Genomic DNA, 25,066 nt, shown 5'->3' on the forward strand with positions numbered 1-25,066 from the left:
TAGCTATTGATGATTTTGAGCAGTGACTACACACACAGCAGATGATCACAAAACCAAAGATAAAATGGAATATCCTTAATATACTTTAAAAAAAAAATGTAAATCAACAGTCACACTACAGTGAAGAACAAACGCTTACCACACTCGCCCTTTTCCTGTTTTGAACATAAAAGATGGAAGATTTATCTGAAAACAGCATTTCCTAGTGACTGCATGTGGGGAGGAGCACAAGAACAAACCTGTCCACGAGATCTGAGCAGAGCTGTGGCTGGGCATCAGCAGTGAGCGTGGTGTGCTTCATCTGGAGGGGCTGTGGAGCACAGCAATTGAGGACATGTCACCTGAAGCCTTTTTACCTGCCAACTTTCAGGAGGTTAATCATGACAAGTTACCTTAACCAAAGATACTTTTATTGGGTTCATTATTCAAGCATCATTACGTTAAGGTCTTTCCTAAAAAGTAAAACGCTAAGAATAACCCCCACCAACCTTATGAATGGCAACTGGTATAAGAAGTTTAATTTTAAGTGAAATTTTATCAGGCTCGTGAAAACTTGCCAAAAGCCAAATTGTGTTACAAGTCTCAAATTACCAAACAAGATATGAACAAAATACTCCATTTTCAAAAAAACCAAATATAGGTTTAATGCTAGTCATCCAAAATCAACATTAGTCTCTTAATATAAGGCAAAAATAGTAATTTTCTTTTATTTTTTAACCTACATTAAGTACAATCAGCAATAGTTGCCGTATAGAATATGCATCATTGAGATCTTTTAAAAGCAAGGTCAGCAGAGAATGCCGACTTGTGCGTTACAAGATCTTCTCAACATACTGACAATTCCATAGCAATCTCTGAAAACGTATCTGGGGTAAGGACTGAATTAATGCTGCAGAGTGGTTTTGTTAAATGTGTGCATAATTTAATTCTCATGCGCCACAATCACATTTCGTGTTATAGCCATGTAGCACAAATAACATGTCTTGCAGATATAAGGGTGTGTCAATATACATTAAACCACAGAAAATGCCATAAAATATTCTCTGCAATCTTTAAGCATCTGTCTTCAATATAATTGTATTTACATATCTTAATGAACTTATAATATGTAATGAGCCACTGAAGACATTTTTACAATATTTATTAGATTATGAATTTATAAACTCAAGGACTCAGAGGCACATAGTTTAAAAGGCCAAGAACACCAAAACTAATGAAGTCACAGAAATCAGAATATTTATGGACGTAACACCAGTAAAAAATAAAAATCTCATCCAAACTAAAAGCAACACTTCTTAGGAGTCATTCTTCAAAGTTCTTACAATAAAAAGTTCTCATTTCCCTCAAAGAAAAATAATCATCCCACCTACCAAGCTAGAAAAACCTATTTACAGTTGTACTTTGATCAGAAGTATCATTAAGTTGTGTAATACAGCCACTTCTATTCTGCCATTAGAATTTAACATTTCTGTTGAAGTATAGTTGTATTTACAAATGCATAAATATAGTAACTCTGATCTTCATTAAGATCTGAAAACAGGTTGTTAAGTCACAATACAAACGTGTTAGTGGAAAAAGTGTTTGGGGCAGCTGCATATTCAGTATCATTCTCAAAGAATAGGAAGCCATTACTTCTGATAAAGCTCAAGTTCATCAACTAGACCAGGTCTTTAAGGTATGTTAATGAAGATTAGACCTCTTCTGTGTTAACTCTTTACATGGGTTTCTTCAGTCAACTTTCACCACGCTGTATATTTTGGTTACAAACCAAAAGCATGCAAAGAATCCAATTGTCCCTGGGGAAAAAAAAAAAAAAAAAGAAAGAAAAAAGAGAAGTTACACATTAGGATAACTGACACAGTAGACATCAATTTCTATCTGTAGCTCATAAATCAGGACATATGTATATGCAATCTGCTATCTTTAGTCTTCACTACATCCATCAGATCAGATCAGATAACGAAAAGTTAGAGGCAGTACCTGGTCTTTACAGGCATGAACTACTATGTGAAGTATCTCATAATTTTCACAATTACAGAGCTGATCACGTGGAAGACTCATTTTAAGATGCTTCTATGTTAATTCTCTTCCTATGTATTTGTTCTTTGTTGTTTCATTATTCCCCAGTCCAACTCCTTCATCTTGCTCCATTTTACCCTTCTTCAGTGACTAGTCACACACACTTTACCTGATCTGCTCAGCTGATCAGAATATTATTATTATATTTAGTAAACCAATTAGATTGACAGCATCAAAAGGAGTTTGCATTTCTTATTTATACTTTAAGGACTTGGAAATTTCTGCGTACATCAAGTTAATACAAATTTCAAACCACAGGGTAGTTTCTACGCCACTTGTACTTCCTATTGAAAATGTGTTACGTACCTTAAAAATAAACACTTCTGAAATACTTAAGGCAGTCAAAAGGTATAAGCAAACTTGAACTGAAATTTAACAATAAACACTTTCCCTGATAACTTTCAGTCCTTTCAGCTGAAGAAGAATAGCTGCATCCCTTCTCTTTGTAAAACTCACACAGAAGTTTTTAATAAAAATATTATTTTGAATGCAAAGTAGTTAATATAGTTGAGCTTTGTTAATCTAACTGGATTACTTCATAACTCAGACTCAGAATGATAATGAACTTAACAGCCGCTCAGAACACCTGTTACAGGAACCTTCATTTACCACAAAAACTGAGACAGAAAAAAACCCTGAAGATTATCTGGTTTTTGCCTGAGAACCTCTTCTAAAAATCATAGCCTTAACTTATGCAAGAGTCAAGTAAATTCTTTAAATAAAACAAACAGAAAAATCTTTATTTTAGACTCGATAGAAGACAACAAAAGCTGTGTGCTAACTCATTCACTATACAAGCTTGGAAGGAACCATGAATGGTATCACAGTATTTTTTTTTTCCTTCATGCTTGCTAAACTACTGATGTTTAACTGACTCATTTACTATGATACATAGTTTTGGTCCCAGCTGTGAATCAAAAATTTGTCATGTAGTTCTCGGTATTTTGCCTGCTGAGTCTGATCAATGACCTGGAATGTGGTATGGATGCAAGTGCCTGAAGCATGTGTTACACTGACATAGCAGCAGGGCACCGTCAAAACCCTTCCCAATACTGATGATTTTTAACAGATGAGTAAGCAGCAGCAGAACAGTTTTGATACAACAATTATGATTTTCTCTTCTTAGCTTCTTTATCATCCTGACACAGGAAGTCAGTTGCCTTTAGGAGCCATTTTTGCTAAATTGCTAATATGCTTTTTCATTTAAGACTGGAAAAGAAATGCCTGTCCCTTTACCCTGCCCCTAACTTTTTCTGTAAAACATTATCTCAAAGCTCTTCAGTAAAACTCAGAATGGAACATAATCAGTCTTAGAATGCATATCAACCTAAATGGACAAAATTATTCTTAAATCTTAATAAATAGGACTATTCTCTCAAAGGATAATTTGCACTTAATCTTGTGGGAAGTAGATTGAAAAAAATCATTAAGCATATGATGTCTCAAAGTCCTACCCCTTTGGTTAACTTCACATGTGTTCTCCCCAAATTTCAATACAGAAACTGAAAACTTCAAAAAAACGAAAGCATACAAGCTCTGAAAGCTTAGTTTAAGTTGCACAGCGTAACTCACATCTCCGCTGTCCCCATTACACACAAATGACTACCACAGAAAGCACCTGAAGGAGTCCGAGAGTAAACCACCTCTTTGCATGCTTGTGAACCCACTCTGAAAGGGACTCTCCAGATTTGCCGACAGGTGCTGCACAGCCAACTGGTCAATTGGAAGTGAACACGTGAACAAAGGAAAAGGGGGATGCACTGCACACGTCTTAATGCCTCTAGATGATGTCATGGGACATGACTGATTCAAAAGAGTAAGGGCAGAAGATAAAAATTACAGGGGTACCTTAGGTGCAGAAAGGCAGCTAAGCCAAGTCTCAGCATAGAAAGTTTACTGTAAATCCCCTTTATCTTGAGTGTGTGCAGTCCAGAATTACTGCATGCATCCAAAAGTAAACAGATTGAACAAAGCAGATAAGGTAAACACAATTCTGGCTTTGCCCAACACAGTTTACTACTAAAAAAGACAGACATGCTGAATATCTATTGGAAAAGCTAGTGAAACTAAATTAATTGACCTTACACACTTACATAAGGCCTAATTATTTTTTATTTTTATTTTTCTAAATTTTTTAATTTAATTAAAAATTATTATTTTTATAGTCAAACTTCGTAAGTTTTCACTGTATTTAAAAATTGATCTACATACAGCAGTACACATTCACTTCTAGTTGAATAACGATGCATTCTTAAATTCTTCAGTTCAATGAGACTATTAGTAAACCCAGATGAGGAATAAGACAGGGTGAGAAAGGGAGGCAGAATCTCTGATCTACGTATTCAGAATGACTTGCTTACCAGTGCACAACATATAAATAAAAGTAGAGATGATGTGTAACGTACAAAACATCCGCAAGCAATGCCAAAACACATTAGACTGACTTAAAGAGAAGGGTGGAAGATAAAACTAACCACTTTTGGAACACAGCTTGATCACTTTTCAAAGAGATTATATAATGCACTTAAGCCCTGTTCCCCCCTTTTTACAGGCAATGACCCACGAAACTCTTTGCAGGCTCTTGCTCCCATTCATCATCATCTGCATTCAGTCGTGGTGCATGAACAGCTTCAATATTTCCTAAGCTGAAGTGGCGATGTCTTCGATATTATTATTCAGTTACACTGAAAATGAACACCATTCTCATATGTCAGTTCTTTTCCCACTAGATTTTTTTTTTGTTCTCCTATGTTAAGTGTAGTTATAGTGAGATGTGTATTAAAAGCTCAGATGACAAGCCATTTGTCTTCTTGGAGGCCTCAAAATACAGCCTGAATAGCTGTACACATATATATATATCAAAGCCTTAGGAATCACTAAACTTCATAAATACGGAGCTTGAAATTATTTAAACTATTGATCAGTTCAAAATAGTTTAAAAAAATGTTGCTCTGTAGGGTAAAGTCCAAAGACAGATTACATTCTGCTTTGAATGAAGAATTTAGTATTTTTAAGATTTGAGGAGTTGGTGGTTGCTGCCTTCTTGCATCAGAATTTGAAAGGAGACTTCTTGCATTTTCAATGCCATTCTTCCACCCTAACCAGGGGATATATGTCTGACTGACAATTCCTTCTTAGTACTGAAGATGACAAAGGAAGATTTTGTGACCTCATCCCACTCACTGAAGAGGAAATTGAAATGCAGCACTTAAGACAGGTGCTTTTCCAAAAGCTCACAATAAAGATGATAAGGTTCTGACAAGACTGCATCAAAAAATGGTTAAGAAATTCTTGTCTGCTTCCTGTGCCAATTCAGTGCAATTCAGAAAGAAAGTAAATTCCAGAAGAGAGCAAATAAAAAGAGAAGTATTCTCTGTCAACTTTTACTCCTATCTCTTCCGTCCTCCTATTCCACAAAAGCTGCAATTTCTTCCTAATTGACACTGTAACTTTATATTTGATTGTGTGTTATTTGAAGCATGTTTCTCTAAAGACAATTGTTTTTAAAAATTGAGTTTGTCACATGACTAACATAGGAATGAAGTCTGGAGAAGTATTTATCATGTTTAAAGGTGTCATAGTTGAAGATCTAAATATAGGCCACACCTCAAATTAGCAGTAGTTTTGTCTCATCCTCACTTAATCTCTTTCACTAAAATTTGTGATCACAGAGTTAAAATGCAACACAACTACCTGGAAAAAAAATCAAAGACATATATAAATTTATAATCCTGTATCAAGGTAAGTTTTGTCAAGGATTCTACTGTGCAAAGTCAAAGGTAGACTCCAAATTTTAAATTAAGGTTCAATATACTTACCTGTGAAAAGGAAGAAGATCAAAACCATAATCATGGTATAACCAAAATATAAAATGGTGCTAGCTGTTCCTGTGATTTGCAGTTTAGAAAAAAAATAATGTATTGCATATATTAGGAAATAAACTGCAGTGAAACCACTAGTAAGAAATGAACGCCACTGCCAGTGATAGTCCTAGAAGGAGTGGGGGGGGAAAAAAAAAAGTATGAGTAATATTCCATCACCTCTAACACACTGACCCTATAACTGAACGCAGAGCTACTTTTTCTACTATCACTTTATCCAAAAGTGAGTTTTTATTGTTTTCATCTACAGGAAAAACACCTATACATAATCAATACTGCTTTAACTACAACATTCACAAATAGAGATAAGAAAGCTAAAAGATCAGTATCAAATAGGCAAAAATCCAAATAAGCCAGACCTACAGACATTTTTTTTTCCCCAGGGTTGGGCAAGCCCAAAATGGATGTTCACTGAACAAAGTTAATGGATTAGTTTAGCATCTTCAGAAAACAGGGAGGTAGAATCTAAAGATGAGATATCTGACTTAGCAGTACTCAGTGCAGTGTTTTAATATTTGTTACAAGTTTTGAAAAGTGAAGCAGGCTACTTTAGGCAAAGACACTGTTTAAGTACATCTCATCTGGAAATAGTGTTTATGTTGAATTCTGGAATACTTATTTTCAACTACAAAAGCCTTACATTTTTCTTTGGAAGCATTCTTAAAACAAAATCAGGTATAAATACTGAAGAATATTTCTTACCTCTGCACATAGATGGAAGTAGCAGAGCAATATTGTAGCCTCAGAACATGTAATAACCAAAATAATGAAAACCAGAAAGAGAAAGCCAAACATGTAATACATCTGGTGAGACCTATAAAAGGGAGTTTAAAAAAAAGTTAAAATGGACACTGTGCTAACATTTCTTCATATGCAGTAACACCTGCTTCACCTTAAGTATTCCCCTTCCTACTGAAATACCGTCAGTTGCGTGGCCATACAATTGACTAATTTATTTTTCTAAAGAATATTCTTTAGAAATATTCTGAAGAATAGGAGCCTCAGAAGCTCAGTCTGAAAACAGTGAGAAAACAAGCCCAAAGCGTGCTCCTGGTTGGGCTATTACAGTTTCAGTGAAGTCAGCGTGACCTTTTCCACTGACTTCAACAGAACTTGGATTTCACCTCACATTTCAATCAAAGGGGCAGAGCTGCAAAATAACAAGAAATGTCAAGTGCTGTTGCTGTCTACATTGGGTAGAGGCACCTATTCAAGGTTCAGAAACAGTTTAACAAGATCCAGTAACTAAATTGTGCCAGAAGGAAGACAAATCCCTCACAGTAGATTAGTTTGTCAGTGTGCTATGAGCTCACATCAGAATTCACTTCTACTGGACTAGTCTTTGGTGCTTTATTTTTGAAAGGAATTACTCTCTGGTGCCTTTATAAAGACTTCACAAAATTTGTTCTTGGTTCTTTTTTCTCCCACGAGTACTAATAATTTTCTAGACCAACAACAACTAAAAAAAACCTCAAGTAATTTTTAATATATTACTGCTTTCAAATTACATGCCATACGTCAGCTTCAGAGCCACTTCCACATGAAGTCAGAGGAGTAGCATCATAAAACTAGCTATTTGAATATTGTAGGTCAGCTGTAAATTGGTAACCATATCACAGCCACACAAGCAAAACGGACACTGAGCACTGTCTAAACCACAAAATGTTAAAAAAGATGTTAATTTTTAAATTTTTATTGAACCAGTGGTCTGGTAACCCTGCATCACCAAAAATCAGTCAAAGCATCTTGAAGAAAAATTTTCCACAAAGAAATTACCACCTTTTATGACAGAGAAAATTCAAATAGATTGTGGTTAACTTACCAAATACTATTGAGAATAAAGAACAACTGTATAAAGATACATCCAAAAGGTAGAATCCCTCCCATGATAATGCCAGGTAACGGCTTTGTATAGAATGATTGCTCAGGAATCTGACGAGGAATTTGATTTGTGCGAACAGGGTGTTCAATAGCCTTTAAACGAAAATAAGAAATAGCTAAATAAATTAAAATGTCAGACTACAGCACTACCTTTTTGCTTGCTTTTTGAAATGAGTGGTGGCAAAAGTCTACTACTTGTTTTGAGCATGTGCATACTCAGCTACCGCTACATCTGCTTTTGCTATCAGCCTAGCTACCAAGATTTGTCAGGCAAACAAGCTAAAACACAGTTCGTACTGAAAACACAGCAACAGAGATTTTGGACTTCCCTTTTTATGATTACCTATGATCTGTTACAGAGCCTGAGCTGATTGCTCACTTTTCAGCTGGGGGTAGTGGTGGTGCAGACTCTTGCTTTCCCCTTGCAAAAATGTTGTTTTTCAGGATTTACTCCAAGAATCACATTAGGGTAATCTTACAAACTGAGAGGATTCAATCTGGCAATTAAATCCTAAGCATGGTGGGAGAAAAAATTTAAGGCAGATAAATGCATACTTTGCCATCTTTCCCCTTTCTTAAAGATTACATCAAGAGCATCAATAGATACTTGATAGGTACTTGCTTTCTGATTTGATTTTAACATATTTGTGACACCTGTCACATTGCCTTTTAGTTTATCAAATCCCCCTTTCCTAAAGGAGCTGCCTCTGTACAATGCAGGGGTGTATGCTGGAATTTCAACATGGTTATCGGAAAAAAACACTGCATTCTGGTTAAGAAAACCGGGTAACTACAATTGACTTAAAAAGTGCCTTCTAAGATACTTAAATATTCTCTGAAGGTATTCCATAGAGCTACAGAGAGCTGGAATTCTGGCTTCCTATACAGGAAAAAACACAAAAATATCCAAACATATATTTTTAAGTTTGTGGAGCACAATAAACCACGTTTTAAGCAAAAAGAAAAAAAAAAATTATTTAAGAAGGTTTGGTCACCAGTGTCACAAAGAGCCCTCATATAAATAAATAAAATTGATCAGTTTAGGAGTAAACCCCAATTAATGCCTGCCTAGCAATGACAACTATTTCCAGAACACTTATGCAAAGAGATTTCACAAGAACTCTAGCAATTTAATTAGAAATTATCCTCTGTGTAGAGGGCAGACAGGAACAAAAAACATGGGGGAAAACTAGAAATGCGTAAGTTCCTTTCCCTTATGCTTGGCTGGGTCAACTAATTTTTTTAGTAATGAAGGAGATGCTAATTAAAACAAAAATGCTTAAATCACATAGCAGTCACTCAATTAAATACAATGATAACCACCTGAAATATCACCACCAACAACCAACTGAATATCAAAGTCTTGGAATCTCAAGATCAGTTATCTAATGCAGAACTAAAGTAATTGAACAGAACTGGAGCTGACAACGCAACCAGCTTAGGTGCTACCTCAGTCATAGTCTATACAGTGAAAAATATGTATGTATGTATGTATATACACACACTTAGAAAACAATTTTTCAAAAACACTTACGTTTTTCTTGAAACCAAAATAGGCACCAATAAATGTCAGCGGTACAGATATGCAAAACCAGAGTGCCAAAATAGCAACCAAAGTACCAAACGGAATAGCTGCTGAAGAGCCTTCTCCCCAGAGAATGAGGTTCATGATAAAAAAATCCGCAAATACAATTCTGAAAAATACATAACACACTTAAAGCACAGAAATACTCCTTAATATTTAATAGTATTAACAAAACAGCTGTATTAAGATTTTAGTATAAATACCTGTTAAAACCAAATGACACACATAAAATATCAAAATGAAGAGGTCAAACAAGCAATTCTTAGTTAATCTAGTGGGACTGAACTCCAGCAGGAGCTGACTTTCCAACTAACCAATTTCAAATATATGCTTGTCTTAGCTACACTTCAGGGTAAGACTGCTTGCTGTGATTAAGTAGAAAAATTTATCACAGTGGTTATACAGTATATGACACTATGTAAGATCAACTACAGTGTGGTCAGAGAAACAAGCCTAGAGAGTAAGAGAAAGCAATGAAAAATTGTGCCTGTCTAAAACTTACTACTATCGTAATGCTCTTTCTTAATCAACCTTTTCATGTGGTGAGCGTAAACAAATGCTTACTAAAAAAAAAATGCAAGGATGATATGCCATTAGCATATAGCATATTCATCTTTGTCAAAAAGCACTGTGATATTCTTGCAGCTTCTGGAATAAAGGGACAATGTAATAAGATTTACTTGTATAGCTGAAACTTAAGTTAGCTACACGTGTCAGAGAAGCAATTAATTCTTTTAATCATGGCGATATTCTCAACTTACCCAGGACAAAGGAATGATGTCAGCAGGACATTTGTTTTCCATTTCTCACCTCCAAATGCTGTATTAAAACATTTGACAGTCATGAAAACATGCATCAAGCTCACAACTATTAATTTTCCAGTCCATTTACCTGTTATACTTAGCTTGCAAATACTCAAATAATGAGCTATCGTGCCCAAGTTTAAAACAGCAAACTAAATCTTCAGTAATAAAACTGAATTCTCTCGTCATATTGCTTAACCACACAGCTTCAAAGCAAAGACAAGCCTCAGACCAAGGTCAGGAAAAGTATCTAACTAAACAGAGTCTCTGACCACTTTATCTGCTAAAAGGAGGAAGCAGATTTGAAGTAGTTTTAAGTCTTTAAAAAACAGTTTAAACCTGGAGCCATTAAGAAGTTTAAGCTTTCTAGCATTTGACTGCAGGTTTCAGTAGGGAAAAAAAAAGTAAGTATGTGAAAAGCAAGCTTAACAGTTTTCTTGAAATAATTCTTGTCTATGAATCTTACAAGAAAGTCAGGATGAACACACTTACAGGAAGTAGTGATGTTCTCTTGAGTCTTAACAGCATTAAGCAGTGGTGACACCAAAAAACCAAAGATAGCTTTATTAAGAAAGTCTTTATGAATTTGCACTACACTGATAAAAATTCTGGTCAGCTTACTTTCAAATGAAAATATCCTGCTGGAATGCAGTGAAGCTGACAATTTCATCTGAGCACTGCCATAATGACATGCTGCTTTACTTCAAGAGTCAGAAATTACTATGGTTAGAGTGATTTTAATTAAGTTTCTACCTCTTCATAAATTCTTGATAGAACATAGCACCAGTTACTAAGATTAACCATTTAATTTCAACTCAGGTTTCACTTTTTAAACGCAATGTTGAAAAAAAACCCCAAACTTTTAAAACTGGATATCCATTTCAGTTGCATTTTGGTTTATATCTCACATTACTTTATTTGTACACTGTAAGGAGAAACATTTGTGTTTACATGCTCTATACAAGGTATGGACCACCTCGTGTTATAACAAGAATATCTCTGGATCAGTCACTCACTGTTTTAGTTAAAACACAATATTCAAGTATCGACTAAATGATTCCCTATAAGCATAGTTTGAAATGGAGTTATTATTAGCTACATCTCCACCAAAGATACAGGATTCAGTTTACCTGAATATCTTTCAAAATATCTTTCAAAACACCTAATATACAGCATGATATAAAGAATCATTCTGTCCTCAATTATGCTCTTAGTCCTAAAGTCTCCTTCCATTTAAGTCTAATTGGCTTGGAGATTAGGAAAAAGAATAGTTCACTATCACATCACATCACTACCACTGTAGAAAAACTCTTTACAGAATACAAACCCTCTTTCCCCAGTGGACCTCCCCACATGAAAATTACAAAATGGTTGTAAGAACGAACTCCAATGCCTACTGACAGGCTGAAGTTCAGAAATAAACTCCTTCTCTAGCCCTGTATGTTCAGAACTAAAATAGTCCAAAAGATCCAGCTCACTCAGTTATAAAGAGTCTTTTACCTTAAGTAAGGTAATTAAAACAAGCTGTATGCAGAATGGCATGCTTTGCCTTAAGATAAACCAGAGGGTACAGGGGCAAACCCTTTGGGGTTGGTAGGCAGGCCTTGAAACAATAGCCGGCTGGGATGAGTGAAGGAAAACAGTATCACCTAACAACTGTCAGGGGCCCAAACACCACTGGGTTGATTTCTACAACTACAGAACGCCTAATAATTCTTACCCTGCGTCCCTGACACAGTCTGATAAGCACCATTCTCTCAAAGACCTAGGAACTAGCTAAAAAGAGGTGACAAATCTCAGGCATGCAAGAACAGAGGTTCATGGTTCAAGGTGGTGGGGAAGTCACCAAGCAACACTGATGGCTAAAACTAAATGTACGTTAACACCGCTCCCCCCAACTGTAGGAAAGAGAAATACAAAACTGTCTGATGTAATGAGCTTAGTGCTAGTAAAATGGAATTTGCTTCCCAATTCCATAAATACAAGAGCAATGCAGGGTCTTCAGGCACGATCACATCAAAACCAATGTAACCATGTCAGTGTTCTGTATGTGTTTTCTGTTGTTAAGGTACATACATTTTTCCAACTTGCCCTGAGGGAAACTACAAACAGTACTGCAAAATAAAAATCAGTTCTGTGATGATAATTTACTCTAATGAACTTAAGCCTTGTCATTTTAAATAACTTTTACTCACATTTGTAGAATCTGGCAGCAACATAACCAGCTGGAGTTCCAAGCAGTACCCACAAAACTACAGCACAGGTCATTAGAGCTCCCCGGTTAGCAGGTGACAAGAATCCCAGGCAAGCAAAAACTATGAAGCAGAGATGCACAATTTTAGAAAGTAACTGTACATTTGACTTAAAGCCAGTATATCAGTTATCTTAAAATCTATGCATACCAAGTTGCACGTCTACTACATCAGCTCAGCTGTTTCAAACCATAAGACTTCTAAGGAATTTCTAGACAAAATCTATACTGCTATTTTTACTAGTACCATGCAATTAGTAGTGAAAAAATAATCTGTACTCAAATAACTCCTCCCCACCTTATTACTTACACAGGGTAACAAAAGTCATTATTAAGATCTGTGTGCCAGAGCCTAGAAAAACAGACAACAGCATTCCTTTTCTTGGGGGCCTGAAAATATCACCATGAACCAGTTTCCAGCCAAATTCTTCTTGAGCATCTTCCTGTAAAGGAAATACATCTATTTTAATACAGCAGACTGCCATTTAAATAGCCTGTTACAGAAATGCACTTAGCTGAAAAAATTACATTCCGAATAAATTTTAGGAGGTACATTTTAGACTTACAGTGGAATCCATCTGGTTGTATCTTGCAATGTCTTTATGCAGTGTCCTCAACATAATCATAGCTACCATTCCAGACAGAAAGAGGACAATCACCAAGGAATTCATAATACTGAATTAAAAAAAAAAAAAAAAATCATTCAAATTGCAATGTAAACACTTCAGTACAGTACACTTGAAGACTAACTTTCTTCTCACCTAAACCACTGAATGTGAGTGTGAGGCATGGATTCCAAAATATAATCCCATCTTGATGCCCACCTTATATTTTTTTCTTCCTGAAAGAGTAAACACATCAGTTTCAGATACAGTCAGTATCCAACTTGTACATTTACAAGTTGATGTTCATGCCAAGCAATCTTAAATCTCATGACAAATTGGAAATTTCATGTTACATGCCTTCCAGGGATAGTTACCTAAAACAAACATCAGATTTGACCATAGAATCCAAACAAAAATATCTTCTGGATAGTATTGAGCAACCATGTCTTCTGAAGACATAAAGGTCTATCAAATTAGTTTAATTGTGCTTCCTCCCTTCAAGACTTACATTAACTCATGTGGAATTCAAATGACTAGCAGAATAATAAGAGGATATGCGAGGTTTTTTTAGCATATGTAAGTCACCCCACAGACATTGAGAAGCTAAGATCTGCTCTATGGTCTGCAGCATAATATTCCCCTTTCTAGATAGTGCTCTGTCCAAACTATCCTTCTCTTTCACACAAATTCGTTTCACTACCAACTACCAGTCCAGTTACATTCAGCTTGTACTGCAAGCCAGATTGGGAGACAATACTACAGAACTTACATTGTTAGCAGAGGGAAACAAATTATTTCTTCAGGCATTTCAATGGATTGTATTTATTCAGACTGAACATTCATTGATCAGAAACACTTAAAAAAAGTATTTATTTGTTTTGTTTTATTTTGCATAGTAAACATGGAAAAAGGAATAAACAGTGCTGATCAACCTCAAGACTGCTATTAAACAAACCATAAACACTAGCATCAATTAATAGAAATGGCCAGGTGTCTTCCTGACAGGATGTTATTTCAGTAATTTATAACAAACAAGAACAAGAGTGCTTTCCAGTAAAGCCAGCTTTTGAAAATATAAAAGAAAACACGTTAAAAAAATTTAGCCAAGATCAAATATCTAGTTCACTGAGGTAATAAAGCTAGGTCGTAAAGCAAGCAACAAATTTCTAAACCATAGCAATGATTCTAGGATAGAATCGCATTTTCCCCCATACCTATACTGCCCTTTTCCTGTCTTCCTGAGATGACCTGATCTGCCAACCCGATGGAATTTCAGAAGACGACCTCAAAGTGATGTAACATAGCATACAGGACAGTAACACACACATAGCTGGGCATGTAATTTTTAAAAGAGAAACAATATAACAGCATGAAGCTAAGGTCATTCTTAATTACTAGCTTCTCACAGGTTTCCAGAAGTACTTGCTTTTCAGTATACAAATTAATTTCAGTATAATAACTGATATAATTTCTCAAAATGTAATTATGAAGTCAAACATAACATAAACCCTTCTGAATATTTTTCTTACAGTATTTATTGTATTTTGAACTTTACCATGTAATCCAGTACATTACTGAAGTAAGGAATGATCATAATAATTCTACAAACACTGCTGTAACAGCTTAAGAGATAAAAAGGGTTCATGGCTGAGAAGCTGTGGCAATGTAATGACATTGTAAGACCAGTGCTTTACTGCATAATACTTATGACAGTGGTAGTGGATCCCACATGCTAACTCAGTGCTACTCTCCAACTAACACTAAAGATCAACTATTTAGTCTCCATTCCACCACAGCTGAATCAAATCCTACAGCAGGCTGTAAGTCTAGAATTAAGAAAGATATATGAAAAGCCTTGATATAACAATGGCCTATCATTCTGAAAGGCACCACTGACCTTGCACTCAGAACATGAAAAAAGTTAAACAAAAATTGCCTTATTTTCATTTTTTAATTTATTAATTGCCAGATTTTGATTAAAGTCCATAATGACAAAAAAAAGTAAGGAGTAGACTCCTTCATATCCAGAAGAATCACAGAATTGTTGAGGTTGAAAGTATGAACTGTTGCGTGTGAGCTATCCTCTCAATACATACACAAGGAGTAAAGAACTCCAGTTATAGTTTGCTTTCTTTTTAGTGAGTCACTTGCATTTTGAGGTCTTTGACTAATAGGGAAACAGTCTCGGAGAGTGGGAAACCTTGGGAAACGGTTTGTCCAGCAAACTCCATTAAAAAAAAAAAAATCTCTCTTGCTTGTCACCAGAACGAGACATATTCAAGCATCACTGCTCCCTGCAGTTGCCTGATAGCAACTGTTTTTAAAGCTCTTTTAAAAGCTCCTCTGCTTTTAAATAGAGAATAGAGGAACAAAGAATATCAGCTTCCTGCTCTTTTGCAGATTTCCATGGGAGGAAGACCTTGAGGAGAAGAAAGCTTTTGCAGCAGGAGAGCAGAAAACGATCAGCTTCAACCTAACCTACCTACAACAGTAATTTGCTGAAACACACAATGTCTCAGACGTAAAGCTTGGATTGAAAAATAAGCTACCAGACAACCTAGGTAAACATGGAAAGTGTGATTCTTTTAAAACACACATGCGCATTTCACATTCAGTGAGTGTGAGGTGGTATGCAAAATTGTAAAGTGTGTGGTTAAATCCCAAGTAATCACTGACAGTGCAGTTCAAATAAAGTTTTAAAACCACAAATTTACTATTCTGAGCTAATTTTAGTTGTCCAACCTTATCATTCAGAGTATCAATACATGATTTTGAGAGCGCTTAGTACCACAGAAAGCTTAGTACTCACTTGAAAAGAAACTGAGTATGTATAAGCAATTTTGACTTCTCCGTTAGCCTTATTACTTATATCCATAGGTACTCCTGAGCAATCAGGGTTGTCTGGATGAGTATGTTTGTAACTGCGGGAAGAAAAAACAGTATGAAAGGTGCTTCACTGACAACATTCCAAAGAGAATTCATTCATCTTACAAAAGCATCAGTTTCAGCCAGGGTATTTCCCTGAAATATAAAAATTGTTCTTAATGCCTCAAATTTCAGAACTCATAAGGAATGTATCATAAGCACAGGACTTTTTGGTACTTGAACTTTTTAAACAAAAGTTGTTTCTTCTAAAAAGAACACTATGGAGAGCAGGGTCTCTAAAGCAGAGCACCAAAAATTAAAAAAGTCCGAGTACCACTAAGAACCTCCAAAACACTCTAAAAGTTACAACAACAGAATTACTAACTTCTGTCAGAAAAAAATATTTTCATCATGATGCTGCACCAACAATGCAACAAGCTCAGTTATATCAAGAATCCAAAAGAAAGGAAAGACACTACAAAGTAATAAAACAGACATCAGTTGTATAAAAGCCACACAGACACCAGAACAACTGATGAGTAGATTTGTGAAATCATTCCATTCAAATCCTGATTGCTGAAGACATCAAATGTTGCACTCTGATTACTCCTGCCTCTGGCACTGGTGGCCTATTTCATCATAAGACAACATGTTCCCCAGTAGGGAAATGAGAGTTGCTTCACCGAACACACACCACTTCCAGGTTTTATTTTATCTTTTTTTTTGGCCCAAATAGGAAATAGTGCACAAAGATCTATCAAATTCAAAACAAAATTATGTTAAAGTGTCCGACATTAGACTACATCAATCAACAGGAAAGCTAATCTACAGGTCACATACCTGAAAACATTTCCGACTAGCAAGAGGTCCCCAAATCAAAGCAAGTATCTTGGGATGGACCACTGTTTGATGACAACTTATTTCTGAGTACTAACCTTTTTGGTTCAAGTTTAGCGGCAACTAGTCTTGCTCCCAGAGCTTCATTTTCCACAACATGGTAATATATTTTTATGTCAACATGGTTGAAGATATAAAAAGTATCTTTTTCATGAAATTCTGACTGCAATGATAAAAGATGATGTTAAACAATCAAAAAGAGAAAGACACCTAAAGGCCTTAGGCAGAAACTTACAGAACAGAATTTTAGACTGTGTACAGTTTCTCTGTCAAGAAGTTCTCCTACAAAATGAATGTGGGATTCTGGGAATAAAGAGATAGCAAAGTCTTTGCATTAAAGCTTTGCATTAAAAAGGCAAACTAGAAAAGTTAATGCTAAGAACAGTCTACTGCAGCTGAAAAGTAGAAAAGTATTTACATATAAAATGTATTTATAAATACTTCAGTAACTGAAGATGTCCCATTTTAATTTATTGAAGTAGCAAACAATAGATAACTGTGTGACAACTTTCATATCAGAAAGATCTCATAAACATCAGCTATTTTAAAATAACATGTGTATTTTTCATAGATTAAACAGAACCTTCCAGGACAAACAATGCAAATAATTGCTCTCTGTGACAGAACTACCTTGACATTTGAAACCAAAGATGCACAGGGGTAAACTATAAGCAGCAGCCAAGAATGCTGAATACAAGTCTCAGGTAAAGGGAAACAACAGCTTGGAATTTAGTCAGTTAAAGAGGTTGTTAAATCACAAGCATTATGTCTACTGAAGTTCAACTAGTAGTACTTCAAGGTTCTGTCCCCACCCCTTTCTACAAAGCACCCTAATTATAAGAATAGTTGTATAAACAAAGTGTTTTTCTACAGTCCTTCAGTTACTCCTTCAAAGGTTATTTTCCATTTTTAAAATACTTGGTTTTAATTAAGATTAAGAGAATATTGCCAGATTACATGTTTGATCATAGATGTGTTTCCAGCATCCATTCTCATGGAGCCACTGAAACCAATTCATTATGGAGGAAAGGAAACAAATTAGAAACTGGAGAAACAGTTGTCTTTGGTAAGATCCATTAAGTAAAACCAACCATTTTGGTAAAACCAGCAACCTATTCCTGGTTCTTAGTGAACTCTCCATGGAACAGGTGTGCGGTAATCTAAAGACATCCTGGATTTTCTATCATGTTCTCATCTCCATAATGCTTACAGTGCATTTACCTAGACCTCCACCAGTTAATCCAATAGTTCTGTCTGTCACAAGAGAAGCTTTGTTCACTCAGAAATCTTACATTCTGCCTTCTTCATTAGCCCACACAGTTTTAGAGAAAACAGTCCTTCAGGTAGTATTAATTGCCATGCAGAGGTACAAACATGTCTATGCAAACCTGCTTCCATGAAAACACTTCTATCCCACAAAAATGTGAAGTCTAAGCCTTCGAATGTTTAGACTTCCTAGGCAATGAAGGATGACATGTTTTTCTGCTCCATCACCCTTTACACGTGCTAAATGCTATGCATGTTCATCTCTTACCTCTATCTTTTAGAGCCCTTCCGTATTATGCAACAGAAAAGATAAAGTTCTTAGGCTTAGACAAGGCTTACAAATTGTGGTACTTGCAGAGATATCAAAACACTTACCTAGTTTTAGGTAACAAGGGTTCTTAAGATAGTGAGGACTCATCACAGAAACATAGGAAAAATGCCAGTCTTTAAATTCGTAAAAAGAGGATATTAAAAAAATCATAACTGCATAAACATACATTAATAACACAGGCATCTTTTGGACGGCCGTCTTCTGTAATATAACAGCCGATAGGAAAACCAGGATTGCAGAACCTCTGGCTATCTTCAACATCGTAACACCAGGTCACAGGCATGTTGTCCACAATCCTGTTAATGGCATAGTGACAGTTCACAACCTTTCAACATACACAGTGTAATGTAAACAAAACCAGATTAATAATAATCTAACGTCACTACATTGATTATTGGAAGATTAACTACAAGAATAATACTTCTTTCAGATCTTAACACATGGAACTGCACCAATTGCCAATCCAATTTCTGAACGAGATCTAAGCATGTAGCTCTTCAACTGAAAGTTTATCTTTTTTTGGGGGGGGGGGGGAAAAGTTTATTTTTTTTGGGGGGGGGGGGGAGGGTGTGTGGAATAAATCAATGTATTTCTTCAGAAGGTGTCTTGGAAATAGGAGACTTACTCTTTGGCCACCAAAACATTCTACTCACTGGACTGGTGTCTGAACTCCCCTTAGAAATACAGCCCAATACATAAAATTCTCCCACTCCAAAGTCATAACAATTTAACATTATTCTGTCTTTAAAAAAGGCCAAAATTATCCACTAAACCACCTAAAATGAACTTGATAATTTCAAGACAAAACACAAAATAAAAAATTTTGCCTACACACACGTATTATTAATTTTCCAGCTTGCTCATTACTCTTCCGTTAAAAAACACATTTTTCATAGCAGTCTTTAAACTTTTACTGTAATTACTTTCAAACTTCTCTGCTGCCTTTATATTATTGGATCACGAGATTTATATTCATATTACCTAAAAGTCCTGAGTAAGTTTATAGTTCAGTTTCATTGAAAAATTTGTGGAGGAACGCCACACCCTCATGAGAAGTTCCAGGAAATTACAAGACCATAAGATACAAAAAGTATCGAAGATGCTACAAACAGTACAAACATCAATATGAAAAATATACTTTTAAACATAAACAAAGATACCCAACATGGTGACCTGTCCCTTTGTAAAACGAACTACCAAAAAACCCAAAAACCCGTTTCTTTATGTTATGAAGTGTTTTAACTGAAAGATAAATCTCAAAAGAAACTGAATCAAAGATGACTTAAAATTCAGTAGCTGCCCTTAGGGCAACATTAATTACTCCAAGGTATGGTTTTAAAGGTCTGTTAATAAACTTCACACATGAAGACATGAGACAACTGCCACTTTTTGTGCATCACTAGACAAAAAAAAGGACATCCAACTGAAAATTAACAACACACATTTTTGTAAAACTTACCAAGCTACTGAATATCCTTTACAATTAGATGTCTCATCATTATAACCACTAAGCTATTAATGTTAACAAATACCTCATACCTGATAACACCCCATTACTTTCCAATACCTAATAAAACACAGGAATTATTACTTCAGACAACAACAAAGTATTATTTAGTTTGTTGGGTATTGTAACAGTCTCTGAAGTAGCAGTATTTTTTAAAGCACATCAATAGATGGGGGTAAAAAAAGAGTGGTATGTGGTGCCTTTCTTCACAAACCACAAGGAGATCTGCATCATCCCTACCATTAGCTACCAGACAGAAATAAGTAGCAATGTTTATGGCTCATACTGAGACAGCAGAAGAGGGGAAGACAAGCCCTCCAAAAACACAGTTTCCAGGTTCTGGGGAGATTCCAGAGACTATCACAGAGTTGCAAACAGCAGCAGCGCTAACCAAATCTTACTCGTTTCACCATGCTGATATAAGGCACAATTAAGTTGCTGATTAGAGCTATTCCAGCTGCAGATTCATTACATTTGGACAATATTTGGAATTTTGCCTTCATAATATATGCTAGAGAAGCTCTTGCTTTTGTTAATATTTTCATTTCATAATCAGAACTAGGTAGAGCACTAATCTACTGCTAACGACTTTGGTTGGGATAAAGGTTTTCCTTTGCATCTTCTGCAGCAAAGACATACTGAGCTGCCTTCAAGTCGCAAAGCTGGAACAAATTGATAGTTTAAGCAGCAAATTATTTTTCACAGTTAATCTTCTAATTTAAAATTACTTGAAGAGATTATACATGTGGGGCAAATACACTATTCAACAGTGTTTTTGTATGTGTCTCAAGAACATCTGGTGATGAACATTGTCAGCCAAGATATCAGTAGACGTTGAGTCCCATTCAGTTTGTCAATTGCTAATCTTATTAAGTGGCTTTTAAACCCTTAAAAGTACTTTGCACCATCTGTGTTCCCCAGGAATTTTACCATAACTTGAAACTGGGTAATAAGTCTCTATTAAATCCTCACTTACGCTACCTTGCTGATCCCCGTACAACATACTCCTGGACTATGCATCATTCATCACAAAATCCAGCCACTTCCACTTTGTGAAGCTGTGGAAGGACTATCATTACCATAACAGGCATAAATAGGGATTCTTCACGCCACTGGTTCTAAAGTTTAAGGGCAGTGAGCCTAGCAAAAAAACAAATAGTAGAAGTGCTATTAAAAGAACCAAGAATGTAAGAAGACGTATATAGATGTATTTCCCTAAATTTAAATGGAAGTCTTCACACTGAAAAACAGAACTACATCTTACTAAAATCTGAACAGTCCTATGAAGGTAGCTGTACAAGCTAAAAAATATGCTTAAATACATTAAATTGTTTTACAAATATACTTAGTGTAAGGCAGGGGGAAGAGTCTAAAGTACTCTTCTGTGTGATTAGTTTTACATAGTTCTGTTCCAGTTTCTGTATCAATAGTCAGCTTAAGTTTTGGGTTTTACTAAAAAAGCTGAATCTCTTTCAAAGAGTGACAGGGTCATACCCTTGGGAAACTATTTGTCATTTATACAACAAAACATACACAAACTCTTAAAGGTGAAGCTTTATGCCAGACCAACACACATCAGTGAAATTCAAAGTGGTGTAAATATTAGAGATATATGCAGTATTTAATGGGAATATAACCAAATCCAGCATGTTTGAAGCTCTACTTATTTCAGCGTTAGGCGTATACACTCTGAATCCCTGCAGAAGTAGCTGTGCCTTTCAAAGTTTCTTTATTATTTCCTGGTTCATTTACATAAGTGTACTGCTATTGTCTGTGAACCCTTCTGATCTAATCTATCAACTTCCAACTACACTAAAACTACACAAATTTTGAAGAGGCTCCCAGTGAGCCATACATTACATTGGTGAGCTATAGTTTATCCCTAAAAAGGTTTATCCTATATTGGTTCCCAAGAGCAGTATAAAATGCAGTAGAAAACGCACTCATTGCCTTTCCAGCATGGGCAGCTGTTTCAAAACTGAAGAAATGGAATATGACATTACAGAAAAACATTTAATAACAGTGGCAACATTCAACATTTCACCTACATTTTTACTAATATATCCAGAAAATTTTAATCTTATTAGATGAAGACTGAAACCTTTGTTCCTGTGAAGCAGGGATCACATATTTGGAATCATATGGGCAACATCAGTTAATTATGCTCACATATTCCTTGCAAAGACACGCCACAGGAACTCTGACAACTTCATGCTCAAGCTGCTCCTTCTACCCTTGCACCCAAAGGCTGCAGTTCGCACAGCATACCAACATACAAAGCGCTACACAAATACAGATAGTGTGTCTGGGTATTTCGAACATCAAGATGGAACCCACTGACAAACATTTCCCAGCTCTTGGATGTGGGTGCAGAACATGGCTAAACCCCAACTGAAAATCAGCATACACATTCAGCCTTGCCCCACTGTCCATCAGAAGAGGACCTCAATGCTCAAAGAGAAACAGAGCCCTAGCATGCTCCAAGATGACTCAGATGGTTACAGAGGGACTCGGAGAATAGGAAAGTACCAAGTGTTTATGGGTCCCTCAAAATTATTTCATTAATTAATTTTCATTATGCAACCTTCCAGTTGCATATCCTATACGAGAAACAAACTTTGCATAAAACTCTTTCAGAACCATTGATCCTATCTCCTGGACAAAACATTTGAAGGGGAGTGCAAAGGCTCTTGAGGAAAACAAAGATGACATAGCAGTATAATGAAGGCCTTAAGACTCTTCTCAAGCTAGGGCAGGATTAACTTCCACATTTACAGGTGCAAAGAAAGAGCAATATTTACAGTAAGCACAGAGGCAGCACAAAAACTACACAAAGCTTTATGTTTGGAAACAGGCTCGCTTCCATTACACCCCGTGCTTATCCTTCAAGTAAAGGAAATTTTTAATGAAGACAACAAATATAACACTTTTTGCAAGAACAGAAGGGTAACAGAGTCAGTGCAAACACCCAGTGTTCAATCTGTATTAACATGCAAATACAAAATGATAAACTAAATTATCACCAACATACTAGACTAACTAATCTACAAATTTTGCTATGAACTTACCAATGATGTTGATAATTCAGCAGCATACTTTTTTTCAGAAAGTCTAATTTCTGTTTATCTTCTGGCTTTGCAGTATCATATGTTTTTGTACAAACAGATTTACATGTCTCCTTCTTGTTGAATGTGAACTAAGAAAAATGAAAGACATACGAGCAAAAAGGTTGTAACAAACTTTGTTAAATACTGAAATTACACAAGTTTCCCCTATACATTTATAATCGCCTATACTGATACAATAAAAACACCTAACAAATTACCAAGACTATGTATATTAACCCTCCAGAGGAGGTTTTTATATTGCTGCATACTATAAAACCCTCCTGTAATCACTGTAGGAGCCCTACACTAAAAGCTCCTTGTCACTGATTAAAAACTGTTTTCTGCAACAATTTACCAGACAAGTCATTTGACCTCACAGCAGCAATGCTGTCCCAGGCAGATTTAATTGATAACTTTCTCTCCCACTATAGTATCAGAGATGAGAGCTTCAGTCACCAGAAAAGACAAGCTGGCTAACACCATTTCTAATTCTTCCATTTCACAGCTGCAATATTTTCAGATCTGGTTCCAAGAAATAAGAGTACTCAATATCCTATAAAAAGGGAACAGCTGAGGAGCAAGAATCAGGCTTTGGCAGGTTCCAAAGAAGACAACCTCCACAGCATTTCAGGCTACAGTTTCATGATGCAAAGTGCACAGTCACAGTTAGATTAAATTGACAGATTTCTATTACATGGCATTTCAGATTTTGATGCTTGTGGAAATAAAGCCCTTGTGAAGAGGATCTTCAAGATTCTGATCTCCTTTAATTACACTTGAATGTACGTATTACTGAACACCCCTTGTCAGAGAACAAACCCTGTAAGGAGACGGTTCTATCCTCTCTCCAAACAATACTTGGCCAAGGTTTTCAGAGGGACGCTTCTTTCCTTCTGCTTGACAAAAATCAAACCTGAATTAGAAAAAAGATAGAAAAGTTAGTAAAATACTCTCAGCTGCAAATATTAGACCTCAAACAGTGGTCCCAAATCAACATCTTCATCACAAGAAAAGGAACTATACAGCTTTCCTTCTAGACAACACTTTCTTCCTTGAATCTTCAAAGCAGTGTGAAAATTGCAGTCCCATTTTGGAAAAAAAAAACAAACCAAAACCAAAAACACCCAAACCACCAAAAAAACCTCAAAACCATAAAACAAAACCAACAATCAAATCTCTTAGTCAGCTATTTCAGAATTCAGTTTATATTAATTAGAAGTTTCCTATTTGCATAGGAATTTTAGCCAGGTATTAAATCTTTGCATAGAATTTCATGACAGCCCTGAGAGAAAAGCATGCCAGCCAGATTCTTGGGCAGGTGGGAATAAAAAAAAACAACAACAAAATACACACACATACAGACAGCTCCTTTACAACAAGCACTATTAAATAAACAGGTTATTGCAGTTTTATTCACCAACGCATTTATTAGCACATCCTCCAAGTTTTTTCAATCTAATTTCAAGTATATCACATTCGTGTTCATTAAAATGTAGACATAGTTAGTGCTTAACCTCTTCAATACTAAGTCAAAATATTCTTTGAAGCAACAACTTGACATAGTTATACCAGGCACTGATACATTTTGTGCACTCCTATGAAGTGTAGCAAGAAAACATTTAACACCTCATTAAGATAATTGATGGGAAGTTCACACCTCATTACCACTTTAACTCATCTGGGCTATATGCTACTTAAGAGAGCAGTAATACTTTGATCTAAAAAATGACAACTAATGAAGAACAGTGTATTTTTTATATATACATGCACAAACACATTTTAACCTTAAGTTATTCTAAAGCAGTGATTCGACCTACATGAGGGCCTATCAATCCATGCACTACTTCTAAAGTACCTGCAAGGACACATTAAGAAAACTTAAATTCCTCTTTTTGGAGGAACTGACAACTAAAATGACATAAACAGTATCATATACTTACGCAGTATATTCATAGGGAAGGACAGACTCTACAGAGTCAAGCCTGTTCACAAACAGCTCGATTCCAGA

General features: G+C 35.8%; 1 protein-coding gene across 1 annotated transcript; it reads right to left on the bottom strand.

The window, feature by feature from the left end:
- Positions 1-1,126: 1,126 nt before the first annotated feature.
- Positions 1,127-25,066, bottom strand: TM9SF2 (transmembrane 9 superfamily member 2; the record flags this gene model as incomplete). Its single annotated transcript, XM_010282398.1, has 16 exons — positions 1,127-1,796; positions 5,898-6,069; positions 6,663-6,774; positions 7,783-7,934; positions 9,376-9,535; positions 10,188-10,245; positions 12,425-12,544; positions 12,791-12,923; positions 13,047-13,155; positions 13,242-13,321; positions 15,895-16,006; positions 16,886-17,010; positions 18,611-18,740; positions 23,020-23,147; positions 23,878-23,971; positions 24,999-25,066. Coding segments are annotated over 16 exons (1,821 nt in total), but the record flags the coding sequence as incomplete, so codon positions are not given.

This window comes from Phaethon lepturus, unplaced genomic scaffold (assembly GCF_000687285.1).
Source record: "Phaethon lepturus isolate BGI_N335 unplaced genomic scaffold, ASM68728v1 scaffold16602, whole genome shotgun sequence".
NCBI lineage: Eukaryota > Metazoa > Chordata > Aves > Phaethontiformes > Phaethontidae > Phaethon > Phaethon lepturus.